We start from the raw sequence: 14,075 nt of genomic DNA on the forward strand, positions 1-14,075 counted from the left end.
TCAGTTTGACCGCATTACAATAGGAATTAAATTGATGTTTGAAAATGTAGTTCTTATCATCTAACATCATGCAACTCATTCCTTCATTCCAGTTCTGCACGCTATCTAAGGTGCTGTAAACCTCCCCTGTGCTGTTGTGGCCTGCTGCAAAAGACACTACGCTGTGTGTTTTGCTTGATGGAGAGCTACTGTATCTATGTGCAGAGGGCCTCGGCTTTACTGTATTGGCTGGCTTTTGTGGATGCTTCAAGCAAAGCTTTAAACTAATGTGCCCTAGCACAAGGTTGTACAGTATCCTTCAAACTCACAGACCAGCCAGAAGAACATGTCAGTAAGGCCTCGTGTGAGTCTGCTGTGAAAGAAGAGGAAACTCAAGAGGCATCCATTCGTCAGGAGTGTACAGTTGCAACAGCTGAGGGAGAAGATGTTGCCTCGATTGAACCTCACTCCACATCAATAAAAGACAAAGAGCTCTCTGAAACCTCCTCAATTGAGAAGGGTACCCAAGAGGAAAAGGATATAGTAGAAGAGTCTGCAATGACTCACCCGCTTATGGAGTCTGAAGCAAAAGAAACAAAACAACCTTCACTTGCAGAAACGTTGCCTAGCTGTGAGGAGGAAGAAAGTGAGGATAACATCCTAACAAGCAAATCAGAAACTTGTGAAATCAAAGAATTAGCAGGGACAATAAATAAGGAATGTCAAGATAGCAGCATGGACAATACGTTGGATAAGCCACCAGTGACTGACATTTGTAAGCAAGATAGCATCAAAGCAGGTCCAGAACTACTTACAGAGGTCAAAGACTCATCAGCACCCGAAACTGGCGCAAAATCCTACTTTGAGACATCAAAAACCCATGAAGAAGATTCTTCACAAGCCCAGAGCTATTACGAACTCAGCACAGCGACAGAGACACACTTAACAGGTGAAATCAAGAGCAATTTGCAGAAGCCTGAGGAAAAGCAGGAGGCGATTCAAAAAACAACTTCTGGTGAGATGACATTGGAACAAAGTATTTCCTTAAACATTAGCGTTGGGTCTTCGGCAGGGCTCACGGTGAAGGGAGAGAAGACAAAAGCCCTTTCAGAGGGTCCAGTTAGTGGAAGTTTTGATGAACCTGAGGTATACCCTTCGACACCATCAGTGGAAAGCCAATGTCAGTTTCCTCCATCTGTTACCATAACACAAACTACCACTGAGTCCTTTGAAGATGTATCCAACAACGAAGAAAATACTTCTATTTCTAGATTTGAACGTACGGGCAGCCTCTCTGAGATGTTGGACCTGGCTGGAGCCCTTCCGTCAATTGAGAGGAAGGAGCTTGATCACATGAGACGAAAGTCCATGCCTTGCAATGTCTCCGCTTTGGTAGAGAGATCTTTGGCCAAGCTTGCCTTGGGGGATCAAACCTCGGAAGAGGTAGGAGAGGAAAGCCAGCTAGAGGAACTGGGCTATTGTGTCTTCAATGAGTACTCGGGGCCTATGCCTTCTCCAGCTGATGTACCAAGTCCAGGAGACTCCCCGCACCAGCGTTTTCCCTCTGTAGAGAGTGAGGTCGAGGAGGAACTTGGCACAAAAGTAGTTGAGGATGTTCAAAAGGCAGAGCAACAAGAAGATCATAAAGGAACTGTCCCTGAGATTGCTCAAAAAATAGTGCTTGAAAAGAGAGATACACCAGTAAAGTCTTCCTTGATTCTTGAAAGAGCTGTGCCAAGCGGAATAAAACCTGATCGCCTAAGAATACCGATGACTTCTACAAAAGACAGACTGACTGAGTTTCGTTTGGAGACAGGCCTACCTGGTGACATACAGATCCAAGCAATCCCTGAGGTAGATGTTGAAAAAGACCCCTCGAGAGAGGCATCTCCTATCCCACCAGACATCTCCTTTACTTTCAGTTCTTTGGAAACTGGAATCAGAACTCCAACACCCAGATCCCCAGATGATACAAAATCAGAAACCCAAGCCACTGAACTGAAGCCAAGGAAAGATGACTTACCAGAGGACCAGGGAAAGAACGAGCCAGAGTCTGAGGGGACTGATCATAGAGCCACCAAGTTAGAAATGGAATTGGAGAAATCTGTATGGAAGGAATTGAAGGAAACCAGTGAGGACCAAGAAATGGAAAACCAAAACATACCTTTACCATATCAGTCTTCAGTAGAGGGCACAGAAACAGGTGACGGTGGGATACCTGTGAGATTGGATGGAAAAGAAAAGCAAGAAACCCCCACAGCTGGTCAGGATTTAAGCACTGAAAAGCCCTTTGAAGATAAATTGAAGTTACCAAAAAGTTCACCAAAGCTAACAATATCCTCCCCAATTATCATCATACCACAAGCCCAAGTAGAAGAAGAAGAAGAAGAAGCAGATGAAGACGATGATATTGAGATTGCTGAAGAGCCTCAAGAGATGATGGAGGAACCTGAAGTGCCTGTGCTCTCCAAGAAAGATAAAGCAATAGGAGATATTGGGACGGTAGAGCAAAAGACAATACAGGTAACGCTGATGGTAGAGGATCAGCTGGTGGATGAAGATCCAAAGTCTGGAGCAGAAGAATGGAGTCATAGTGCCCACAACAGTGATGGGGAGCCTGCCACGGACAGTTCACACCTGTCTCCATGCTCAGAGCATGATCAAGCAGTTGAAGGTGGTAGAGAAGATGGAATGCAGGAGGCTAAAGTAGCACATATAAGTAAGGATGAACAGAGTGAAGATAAGGTTCAGTTGGTAGAAAAGGACCAACTACTTGGGGAAGAAGTGGAGGAAGTTTGTTCCGATAAGGTACTTGAAGAGAGAGAGTTCAAAACCAAAGAAGAAGATGGTAACAGGGAAGAGAGGTTGGGTAAGGATGGGGAGGAGAAAGACATTGAGATTGGTCAGGAAGTGGAGGAGACCTCAGACGTTTCCTGCCAAGTGGCTAACGATGAAACCACTATGGACGTCTCCATCCTAGATACAGACAGTGGCTGGATTGACTCACAAGGTACCCAGAACTTATCAAATTAATGAATTACTCACTTGTTAAATAAACTTTAAGGCATTTAATGTTTACCAAAGATATTTTTGTAGCAAAAACTATCTTAAGACTCCTTGATAGTCAATTTAAATGTGTCTTTTGTACTAAGCTAGCCGCTAACTAGCTAGCAATGTGGAGAGTTAGCCCTCTTTTAACCCCTCTTCACTGCAGATGATGACAAAAGTATCGTGACAGAGCAAATCGAAGCCCTTCCTCAGATCCAGAGTCCTACCATTGCACCTGTGGTGGACAAACCCGCTAAACGGGCCCCTGGCAGAGGAAGGGGCCGTCCTGGTGTTACTGAGGGTAAAGTGTTTCGAAAAGGACCCAGCCAACGTCCACCAAGAGAGGAGATCAAGAAGAAAAAAGGTTCAAAATGTATTGTTGGCTAAAAGCAATTTGTGTACCCCTCTTGAACTGATGTAACTTTCTATTTGTACTCAGCAGCAAAGTTACTTCGTGTTTAGCACAGATTTGCTTCTCTGCAACCAAATTTGTTTGACTTGTTGGTATAATTCTGTCTCTCCTCTTCAGTAGTCGTGAGGAGGGTTGACCAGAATAAGGTGTTAGCCCTCCAAAGTCGTTCTCCATCTCGAAAGAGTGTAGCCAAAGTGGCGGCCAGACATCCTAGGCCTGCTCTGCTTCACGGCTCTGCTAGACGCAAGGCCACAGGTGAACACTCTTCACCAGGGAATTGGTGCCGTGATAGAGAGAGAGCAACAAAGTGTTAATGTGAACAATGCAACCTTTCTCCTAATATTTGAAGACTGGTTTTGTCTGCATAAAATCACCAAAAGCTTGAGGATACAAATGTTGCAAACTAATTCCCACATGACAGTACCAATTTGTTCAGAGTTGTTTTAAGGTTTTGCCATTTTGCCCTCTCTCTATTGATGGCCTGTTGAGGAATCAAGAAGGTGCAATGTAGCTGGCAAACATCATGTGCTGCTTGCCCATGTAACATGTCATGTTTTTTTTTTTGTTTGTTTTTTGACTCTATTGCTCTGTCTTGTTTATTTTTTGGTCGTTTTTTTCCCCCATTTTATTTCTGTCAAACATGGAGTTTGTTCTCCTGCTTGGCCTCATAATCATGTTTATTTCTGCTCACTTTCTGCCAATTGAATGAAAATATGCTGATCGTCAGTTGCATGTCGAAGGTTGTTTGTGTGCTCAGCTGCTGTGAAAGGGTTTACAAATGAGTGATGGCTGCTTATTTAACGTCTATAGAGGTTGTTTCACTGATTCTGACAATCTGGGTGCTGTTGCAACACTACAGCAAACACGGTGCAGCAAACACTTTATGCCTTTGGACTGTTAGAGTGCAGGTATGAATGTCAATGTGTGGTTTTTCGCTGTGAAAATACACGCTACTAAATGTCTCCTCTTGCTGGTTTACATTGGTCATTACAGCTGGATTCTTTCTTCATAGGTATGGAAAGCCATCAGCCCCTCAGCGTGGCCCACCAGTCCAGGGAGAGGACCACTGTAAGTAGTGCTGTGCCAATCATCATTCCTGTTTGTGTTAGTGTCTAAATGAAGGTTTATGTGTGTGTACAGTATTACTTTCTCTCGTGGGATTTGTTGCATGAATCATTTAATAATCTCTTTTTCAATTATGCATGCATGTGTTTGTTTTTTAGTTCTATGTTGCATTTTTATTTTTTTCTTGCATGTCTGCCTCTTTGCTTGCCCCATTCCTGGCAGAGAAAATCTGTGAGTATGAATGAATATATGCAAGAGAAGTCAGACAAGGTCATGTGCATGTTTTTCTCCTTGCGCTTAAAAAGTGAAGCAAGGTCAAAGGGGCTCTCGCAAACCACCTCCAACCACTGTTCCACAAATGTTGTCTTTTTCTGACTCCATTTCACTCCACTCCACAAGTTCCATCTTTTCATTCATGTCCTTTGTTTAAACATCTCATAACTTGTCTAGTGTTCCTTAAAAATCATCATTAAGTCACACATGACCTTCACTTCTTAATGTTCAGCTGACAACTTTGCACATACACATACAAGTACATTTCATCTCCATTCCATCCCATCTCAATCTTCTCCATCTGTTTGTCACCCCATCCTGCTCTCTGGCAACATCTTCCCTCCATCCTGAATCTGCATGCTTCCCCGCCTCTTGTCCTGGCTTTTGGTCCAGAGTCCCACACGGGCTGTTCTATTAAAGCTGGCAGTTCAGCGCCGGGCGGCTGAATACCCGCCTCCCAGGCCCAGCTCTGCCTGTAGCGTTAAACGGAACGCTCCAGAGGAGGCGGAGTTCAATGAGGCCCGCCCTGCCTCAGCATGCGCCCGCAAGGCCCCTCTGCCAAAAACTGTTCGAGAGCAGGTAAAAAGAGGGGACATTAAAGTAGTAGGTAGCTGGTAGCAAAGAACAAATGACCACGCACTGACTAAGCAATGGCCGAGCAATAACCAGAAAATGGCCTCACAATGATCAGGTGACAGCCGAGCAATGGCCCGTGCTTTACTAAGAAGCTACCAAACAATGACCACACAGTCGTCAAGTGACAACTGAACAAATCCCAGGCCATGACGAGCAGTGACCAAGCTATGAACAGGCTATGACCACAAAAAGTCCAGTGACCACCCAGGGACCAAACAAAGACCAGTCAATTAACAGACCATGACCATGCAGTAACCATGCAATGATCAGCTATGACAAAGCAATGATCAAGAAACGACCTGTGAACGACTAAGCAATAACCAAGCAATGACGACGAGTGTTGTATTTGTGTTGACATTTTATAAATGTGTGTTCGTTCAGGAGAGAGCATACCGCAGCCCCGAGAAAAGGTCGTCCCTGCCCAGGCCTGCCAAGTCTCTGACGCGCCACATCCCTGCTGCTGAACAGGACGACAACAGCACCCCCTCCAGGCCAACCTGTGAGACTACACACACATTTACAGCACAGCTTGTTTTGCCTCCAGAATTAACTCACTTTCCCCTTGTACTAATGACTTTACTCAGACACTTTATTGTTTATCATTTTATTCAATTTTAACTCCTACCACCTTACACCCTCTGCCCTTTTATTCTCCTGATTTCTTTTTGCTTCTTGCTCTTTCATTTTACCTCTTCCTTCTCAAAGCGTTCCAGTCCAGAGCGGACAACAGGTCTGGAAGAGCCACAGGTATGGCGGGTAGACCACCTAGTAGCTCATTTTTGACCCATAGCTCTCCATATTGGAAAAGCTAACCACAGTGGCTTCATTTGATGTCCAAATTGTGATTTAAGGTGCTTATTTTAGGGGGTTAAAGTTTATACATATTGCAAAATCTGACTCAAAATTAGTCAGTCTGGAGTGAATTAAGTGTCAATTATTCATGGGATAATAAATCTTGGATGATGGGAAGTAAAACTGATGGGGAAAGTATTATTAACTGAAGTAAAAGAGTGAAATTAGAAACATTAAGACTTAAAATGTGAAATCATTAGAAAGAAGTTGATTTTCAACTTCTTTCTAATGATTTTGCAAGCTTGTTTATTCAGCTTTGATTCTAATTTAGTCCAACTTCTCAACAAATCCATCTTACCAAACCTGCAGTTACGTCATCAGAGAGCAGGTTGGAAACATAACAACAAGGTGCTACGTGCTCCTCTAGAATCCCATTTGTCTTACACCAGTATCCCAGCAACAAGAAGCCACCTGTGTTCAATGCATCCAGCTGCCTGTGTGTGTTTTCACACTCCTTTGTTTAACCTGTGTTGTTTGTTTAGTGGAGCTTTCACAGCTCCATGTGTCATTTCTCCTCATCATGAGAAACCAGATAAAGCTCACCACTCTCTAATTCATCTGTTGCTCTGATGTTTACTTTCTATTTCTGTCTTCCTGTCTTGTTCCATCTGTCTGCCTTTTTCTGTCTCTAAAAAAAAAAAATTACTCTCATCATTGTAATCTCTTCTTCTCTCAAGGCACAGAATCGGCTCGTTCCCGATCGGTCCGCAGCGGCGCCTCCACCCCTGGCTCCACCGCCGTCACACCCGGCACACCCCCAAGTTACTCCTGCCGCACTCCTGGCTCACGCACCCCCGGCAGCCACACGCCCAAGTCCTTCAGCGTCCTCCAGGAGAAGAAGGTGGCGGTGATCCGAACCCCGCCGAAGTCCCCGTCCTCCGCCCAGCGGCAGCTGAAGGTCCTCAATCAGCCCCTGCCTGACCTGAAGAATGTAAAGTCCAAGATCGGGTCGACATCCAACCTCAAGCACCAGCCAAAAGGCGGACAGGTAACATGTCATCAAAGCAGGGAGTCACACACTTCATTTAAAAAAAAAAAAAGCAATGCATTTTCTAAATTCTGCCACAAGGGGGCAGCACAGATAAAGTTATATTAATTATAAATACACTCAATATTTAAGTGTATTTAAAAAGCTTTAAATATTGATCTTTCAATATTCAATACATATAACATATGCGTAGCTTGGTGTGTGTTTGAGTAAGTGGATTTTCTTGTGTTTACATATTTTTATCATTCACACCTTGATTAGAGTACTGGTTAAAGATAGATATTAATACACTACTAATCAAAAACACATGATGTCAAAAAGACACTTAGAAGTGATTACATTTCATGCATCAGACTTAAAGCTTTAAAAAAGTATTCGATTAAAAATGTGACTCCACTGTGAAGCGTCCATTGACAGATACAGGCACACTGGTATCAGCTTCTGCAGAGATAGAAAATGGAAGTGTTGAAAGTGATTTATCTGTTGTCTTTTTTTTCCCTCTGCTGTGAGTTATAGAAATGTCAGACAATGTTCAAATATCTCTCCCCACATCGTCTCGCTCACTCACTGTCTGCCTCCAAAGCCGCCGTCTCTTCCTCCAGCTGTCCTCTCTCCCTCTCTGCTGTCAGTCCCGATGAACCGTCACCGGCTGCCTCCGGCCTCTTCCCCTGACTTTCCCTTTTGTCTTCCTTCTCCTTTTTTTTTTTTTTTTTACCTCTGTTTAAGGTCCTCCATGTCTACAAAAGAATGCACAACAAGCCATATGTGACGTCTGAGGAGCAAATTTACACAAACGATAGCTCTCCTCCTAAGAATGTTCCTCACAAGGTAGACTCAACCTGCAGAATAATGGCCCCGGGGATCTGCTCTCGTCAACACTGTGCAGGAATTTCCCTCCGGCTCTGAGTATTAATAATTGCAGGCAGTCTGAATTACTTATTGAGAAGTTGCTTCAAGGGCAAAGAATGGAAAATATATCACCTACAGTCACTTTTAGACTCTTATTTTATGGTTTCAAACACATCACTTGAGCGCCACATCCCCAAAAAGAACTAGGAGAGTTCAAATTTCAATTAACATGTTTTTAAGAAGTACTCATTTTGAAGGGTATATTAAAAGACGTGTAGACTTACAGAAATATGTATCACATCACCACGGCAACAGACAGAGGTGAGACCTTTAATTAACCCTGTGATGGATGGAGGAGTTGAGGGTTTTTCCCCCCCCCCCCCAGCTCTTCTTTTCCTTCTTTGTGGAGAAATGTGACATCGGGCAGAGCAGAAATTTTTAATGAAGCTGTGTGACTCACGGCTTGAAGGAGCAGCACGAAAGGCCTTGTGAAGGACGGTCTGTGATGAACTGCAGCTCAGCAACGCACAGTTTGAAGCTCCGATGTCACGTTGGAGGGATGATTTAGAGACCTTTGACTTCAAAAAGTCCAATTCATTTGATACTCCGGACCCTTCCCCTGTGTCATAACACTGAATGACAGTGTAAAGAACAAAATCTAAACTTTAGTGAATATTTTATTTGTACTAACTCTGTATTTATATTTTTATATATTGACTCTATTGTTTTATTTTTCAAAGAAGGCTGAAAAAAACATGAAATATCTCCGTCAGAGGTAACCAAGGCGACCGGAATCATGGTGTCGTATTGCATCGTATAAAAAATAACATGCAAGAGTCGAGACCAGTGACATTATTTTATTATTATTCTTCAATGCAGCTTGTGACTCATGCTCTGATTGTCCTTACCTGGAGTCATGATGTCATCTGTTGTATGTTATAAACGGATGACACAGATAATAGTTTTAGTTTGATTTATTGTTGGGTTTAGTGCTTTGTCATTGCTTGACCTTGCAGCTGTCTGTGCTGCTACAGCTACAGGCGAGGGAGGAAAAGAAACAAGCAAAGAAAGTGTGTGTCTGAGTGCAGGTTAGAGAAAAGCTGTGAGGAGAATCCAGGTCAGGTCAGTGTAGACTGTAGTGAAGGCTCGCTGTCAGGGCTCTGTATGTTTTTCCTCGAACCTTTCCATCTTCCCTCCTATTTGAAATTGCATTTGTAATTAGTCATAGGTGTATCATATATTCAGTGTCACACTAAGGGTTAACTCTACTAATGAGGTCATTTTCGCGTTATGTGAAGCTCGGATTTTCTTTTGCGCAAACTGAACATTTGTATTTTTAGCAGCATTTTCCCACAGTTTCAGTTTCGGCCACCTTACAAACTGCAGAGTTTTTTTTTTTTTTTTTTACAAAACATGTTGCTGGTAGGAAGCCAGGGAGGGATCATGCTTTTGTTTGTGCAACTCTCCTCGCACCAAAACAGACACTTTGGAAAGTCAAGATGCAATATGAGCCGATCAGCATGGAGATCTTCTTAGAATATCTAAATGTACATTCTGATCTTAACACATGGCGTTGCACACTTATTGGCCATGGGTAATGTAACAAACATGGCGACATACAAGGCGGTATTTCTGTTGATTCTCAGATCTCGGCAGAAGTTGCATACTTTCATCAAAAAAAAACGTTTCTTCAAAACTTTCCGCCATTGTTGTAGCGGCTCTCTGGTGTCTCCAATGTTGTAACATCCGACCTCATCACCATAACAACCCTACACTGCTCCTAGTGGTTATATGCATATTGCATCAAGGTTGATGTCATGCGTTCACGCAGTTAAAAACCAGTTTACCCAGGGTACTTTAGTGGGACATTTGTGTGCATGTAAACATAATCAGTGAATCCTAAGGAAAGAGACAAACAATCCTATCTAAGCCACCAACATTCCCAGCATTTTCTACATAAGCACAAAGCTCATTCATAACATAGTCAATATAAAAATGCATGTTTCGACACTTTGATAGCTCACTTTTGCAAACAAGGCACATATAGATTTTTCTATTTTTTTTTTTATGACCCAATTTTGTTTTAGGTTCAAATTTTACACGAGAAGGTGGACTTCAGTCATGTTCAGTCAAAGTGCGGCTCCAAGGATAATCTGAGGCACGCGCCCAAAGGAGGCCATGTATGTACGCCTTTTCTCTTCCTTTTCTTTTCTTTCTTCCTCTTCTTCTTTTTTTTTTTTCAGCTGGATCTTTGAGACTTTCTCTCACGCTGCTTTTATATGTTCATCTGTCTTCACATCTGCAGGTTTATTTCCTAAGTGCAAGATGTCCATGTTACATCGACAACAGGATGAAAAACTCTACAAGTTCTCCTCTGAAACATGATTTTAGTTTGTGCAATTGAAGTATTTATTGTGTTGTTCTTATGTAGCATGGAAGATGTTGCACTTGGGAATTAAAGCCAAATATGCTTCAGGCTGCTTTAACAACTCTGCTCTAAAAAAGAAAAAAAAAAAAAAAAAAACAGGGACAAGATCAAGACTCGATGGCTGCAGCGCTGAACGAGCACATTTCCTCAGTCTGATAAATGCCTCTGAAAAGAGCTTCATCTTCTTTTTCTTTTTTTAAATTCTAGATCAGTGTCCAATTCAATTCTCCTCGTGCTAAAGTGAGCGCCGGCAGATTGATAAGTCGTGGATTTAAAATTGGGACACTTTTGGGGGATTATTTCGAGCATGAAGGGGAGGGAGGAAGTGGGACATGTTTAAGCTCCCCCTCGATCCAGTTTTGAGAAACCGACATGGTGATCCTGGGAAAAAAAAAAAAAATAGAAAATGTTTCTGTCATTCTCAGGTCATGATCCCGAGTGTCAAACTGGACTTCAGCCACGTTCAGGCTAAGTGTGGCTCCCTGGACAAGATCCAGCATGCGGCGGGAGGCGGAAACGTGAGTGACTCAGCAGAAAAGCACTTTGAATTCAAATTTAATATGTGTTTCATGCTCGACAAACAGTGTCTGTGCACAGTGTAAACACAGCAAGCCGGGATGTCTCCTTGTCTTTTTAACTGTGTTTGTACTCACCATAATTCCTATCACCCATGGACAATTAAGTTTAATTGAAGCACCTGCTCACCGTAGCATCCTGTGGAGCCTGTTTGCTGTGTGGCAGTTCCTTCTACACCCACCCCCCCCCTCCCTTTCACTGGAACTGAAATCTCTTGTGCAGATGCCTCTGATCGACCCAGTCTGCCCTTATCTTCAGATTTGCCTTGTTTATTTCAAATATTCTGTGTTTCCCTGTTGCTACCTGCAGATCCAAATCCAGACCAAGAAGATCGACTTGAGCCACGTCACCGCCAAATGTGGCTCCATGTCCAACATCCGCCACAGACCAGGTGCTGAACGACAACAGCTGTAGCTCTTAATTTCTGAAAGGAAACTTAAGAGTGAAACTTTCTCCTCTTCTCCTCTCAAAATCATTCATATACCGTTGGGTACTCTTGATGCCTCTCGGGTTTGACACTTTTCTTCTCCCCCTGACTGTCCTGTCCCCAGGCGGAGGCAACGTGCGCATTGAGAATGTGAAGCTGGACTTTAAAGACAAGGCCCAGCCCAAGATCGGCTCCCTGGGCAACACCAGCCACACTCCTGGAGGCGGGAACGTCATGGTAACAAATGAATCAAATGAATACAAATATGTGTCGCTCAGAGATTCTTTAAAGGAAACATGCCTGATTCGAGCTTTTTCTCCAGATCGAGAGCCACAAACTGTCTTTCCGTGAAACAGCCAAAGCTCGGGTGGATCACGGCGCGGAAATCATCGTCACCCACTCCCCCGGCGTCGAGACGGGTGGCACCTCCCCTCGTCTGTCCTCCACCGGCAGCATCAACCTGGAGTCACCGCAGCTCTCCACGCTGGCCCAGGATGTCACCGCCGCCCTCGCCAAACAGGGCTTATGAGCTGTCTGCTTCGGCCCCCCCCCCCCCCCTCCCACCCTTTAAAAAAAATCCACACCATCACTTCTCCTCCTCCTATCATTCACTCATCCAGTGTTCTCCCACGGTCCTTAAACGCAACATGACACCTACTCTCGATCCCACAGTTGTAGTTGATCGACTTTCTCGTCCATCAACGGCTTTTCCATTCCTTCCAGCAAGATTTTAGAAACGGAATCATTCTCCATTCACTCCCTTAAAAAAAAAAAAAAGAAAATGCCCAGCCACTCCTTTATTTCTTTTTAATTATTTCTTTCCACTGAAATATGGGATTTTTTTGTTTTGTCCTTCCTAGCTTGATTGTAAGGATGTTACGATTTGAGTGGGTGTTTCTGTCTGAGAAGGCATTGAGCGGTTTTTACGATTGTACAGTGTTTTTTTTTTTTGTTTTTGTAGCTTGTAAAGCATCACGTCCCACTCCAATAAAATCAACTCATATATTATCTCCATCCAGAATTTAAAGGATGCAAGATACAGCGTCTTAAAGCTACAACCGCGCGAGTGGACATGCCGTGTTTCTGTTCCTGCAGAAGAATGGCTGATTAGCATGTATGCTAATGTGACGACATGAATTCTGTTGGTTGGTTGGTTCATGATTTTCTGATATGTGCTGAATTGTTGGACAAATTGTGTTTTCTTTTTATATATATGTCACTGTAGTGGAAGTTGTTACAGTTTTTTGTACATTCCCTGTGGCTGCACTGGCTTATTAGCACGTAAGCTAATGCAGTTGTGTTGCTAAAAGGCTAGCTTTTCAATAGTTCTTGTTAATGCAAACCAATTGGCTGCTCTGTTTGTTCGGTTTCTACATTAGCTCTGTGATTTTATTAGGCTACAACGATGCTGTTATGCTGGCATGGCAAATACATGATACATAAATTAGATCTATTTGGAGCACTCTTAAACTTTTAAGCCTGAGTGGATGCATTTTAGTTTTCAAGGTCAGATACACAGATTCCCTAAAAGGCTCTGTGACATTTTTCTTCTTTTTTTGCAGAGTTGTGCAATGTTTCTTTGAACGGGCGACTAAGCCAAAAGTTAAGTTTAAAAAGTGGAAGCTTTATATGAAAACATTCCAGTGAAAGAGCAGCTACCTGGCCCTTTTTTGTAGGACAAAACTTTTCTGGAAGTGAAAGCAGAAATCACCCTCAACCTGCAGCTGTTAGAAATCCTATTAAAGATGTTAAATTAAAAAAAAAAAAAAACTAATTTCTCTGCTCACCATTGTACAACTCCTCTGCCTCCCCGCCCACCTCCCCTGATGTCGGTTATACCTCTAGTGTTTTCTGTGCTTCCTATACGCTCGCCTCCCTCCTCCTCCCCCCCCCCCAGTCCTACATTTTGCCTGTGTAAGTGTATTTAAAAGACCTTGTAGATGTGTGCACACTTTTCCGATGTTTGAGACATACTGATGACAAATGCTCCTACAGGATGAAACAGAAATAAAGAAAATAAAAACTGATTCACTCTCTTGTCTTGTATAATTTTTGAGAAAATAATTGCCTTTCCTTCAAAATGTATCTACTGGTGTAAATGCTTGCGAATAATTTAACTACCTGTTAAAAAATGTTTTTTTTATATTTGTGGCTGGTATGCAGGGGATTTTTTGTTTTTTACATAATTACAATGAAGCTGCACTGACATACTGTTTTAGTTTGGCTATAACATTTTTAAAATTGTAGTTTTTTTTGTTGAGGGGAATTTCTCTATTTTGTATTTTTTTTTTTTTTTTTTTTAAAGAAAAAAACTTATTTTCCACTATTGTACTTTAATTTTCCATTTAAATTAACAATGCTAAGTTGGCTATCAAGTGCCAGTGGTGGTTGAGGCGTTAAGTTCCGTATTTTGTGCTTTAACTGGGTTTTGTCTGCAGAATTTACACTACTTTTCACTAACATGTAGTCTACAGAAGTTATTCATTTTGAAGGCTGAGCAAATGAAAGCAGCACCATTTACCAAAATTAATTATCACAATTT

General features: G+C 42.6%; 1 protein-coding gene across 8 annotated transcripts in view; it reads left to right on the forward strand.

The window, feature by feature from the left end:
- Nucleotides 1-13,560, forward strand: part of LOC109984142 (microtubule-associated protein tau) — a 49,287-nt gene extending 35,727 nt beyond the window's left edge. For 3 of the 8 annotated variants that reach the window (XM_065951859.1, XM_065951860.1, XM_065951862.1), the window contains 9 exons: nt 4,452-4,507; nt 5,795-5,912; nt 6,119-6,160; nt 6,943-7,253; nt 10,190-10,282; nt 10,956-11,048; nt 11,416-11,497; nt 11,658-11,770; nt 11,856-13,560. In XM_065951859.1, the coding sequence (XP_065807931.1) occupies nt 4,452-4,507; nt 5,795-5,912; nt 6,119-6,160; nt 6,943-7,253; nt 10,190-10,282; nt 10,956-11,048; nt 11,416-11,497; nt 11,658-11,770; nt 11,856-12,062 (1,115 nt within the window). In that variant the 3' untranslated portion in view covers nt 12,063-13,560. Of the gene's footprint in view, nt 1-310; nt 2,990-3,193; nt 3,401-3,556; nt 3,695-4,451; nt 4,508-5,794; nt 5,913-6,118; nt 6,161-6,942; nt 7,254-10,189; nt 10,283-10,955; nt 11,049-11,415; nt 11,498-11,657; nt 11,771-11,855 lie in introns of all 8 variants that reach the window. The other 5 variants (XM_065951854.1, XM_065951856.1, XM_065951855.1 and 2 more) reach the window with 5 other exon arrangements.
- Nucleotides 13,561-14,075: the final 515 nt, after the last annotated feature.

The sequence above is a fragment of the Labrus bergylta genome, chromosome 24 (genome assembly GCF_963930695.1).
Source record: "Labrus bergylta chromosome 24, fLabBer1.1, whole genome shotgun sequence".
Classification (NCBI taxonomy): Eukaryota; Metazoa; Chordata; class Actinopteri; order Labriformes; family Labridae; genus Labrus; species Labrus bergylta.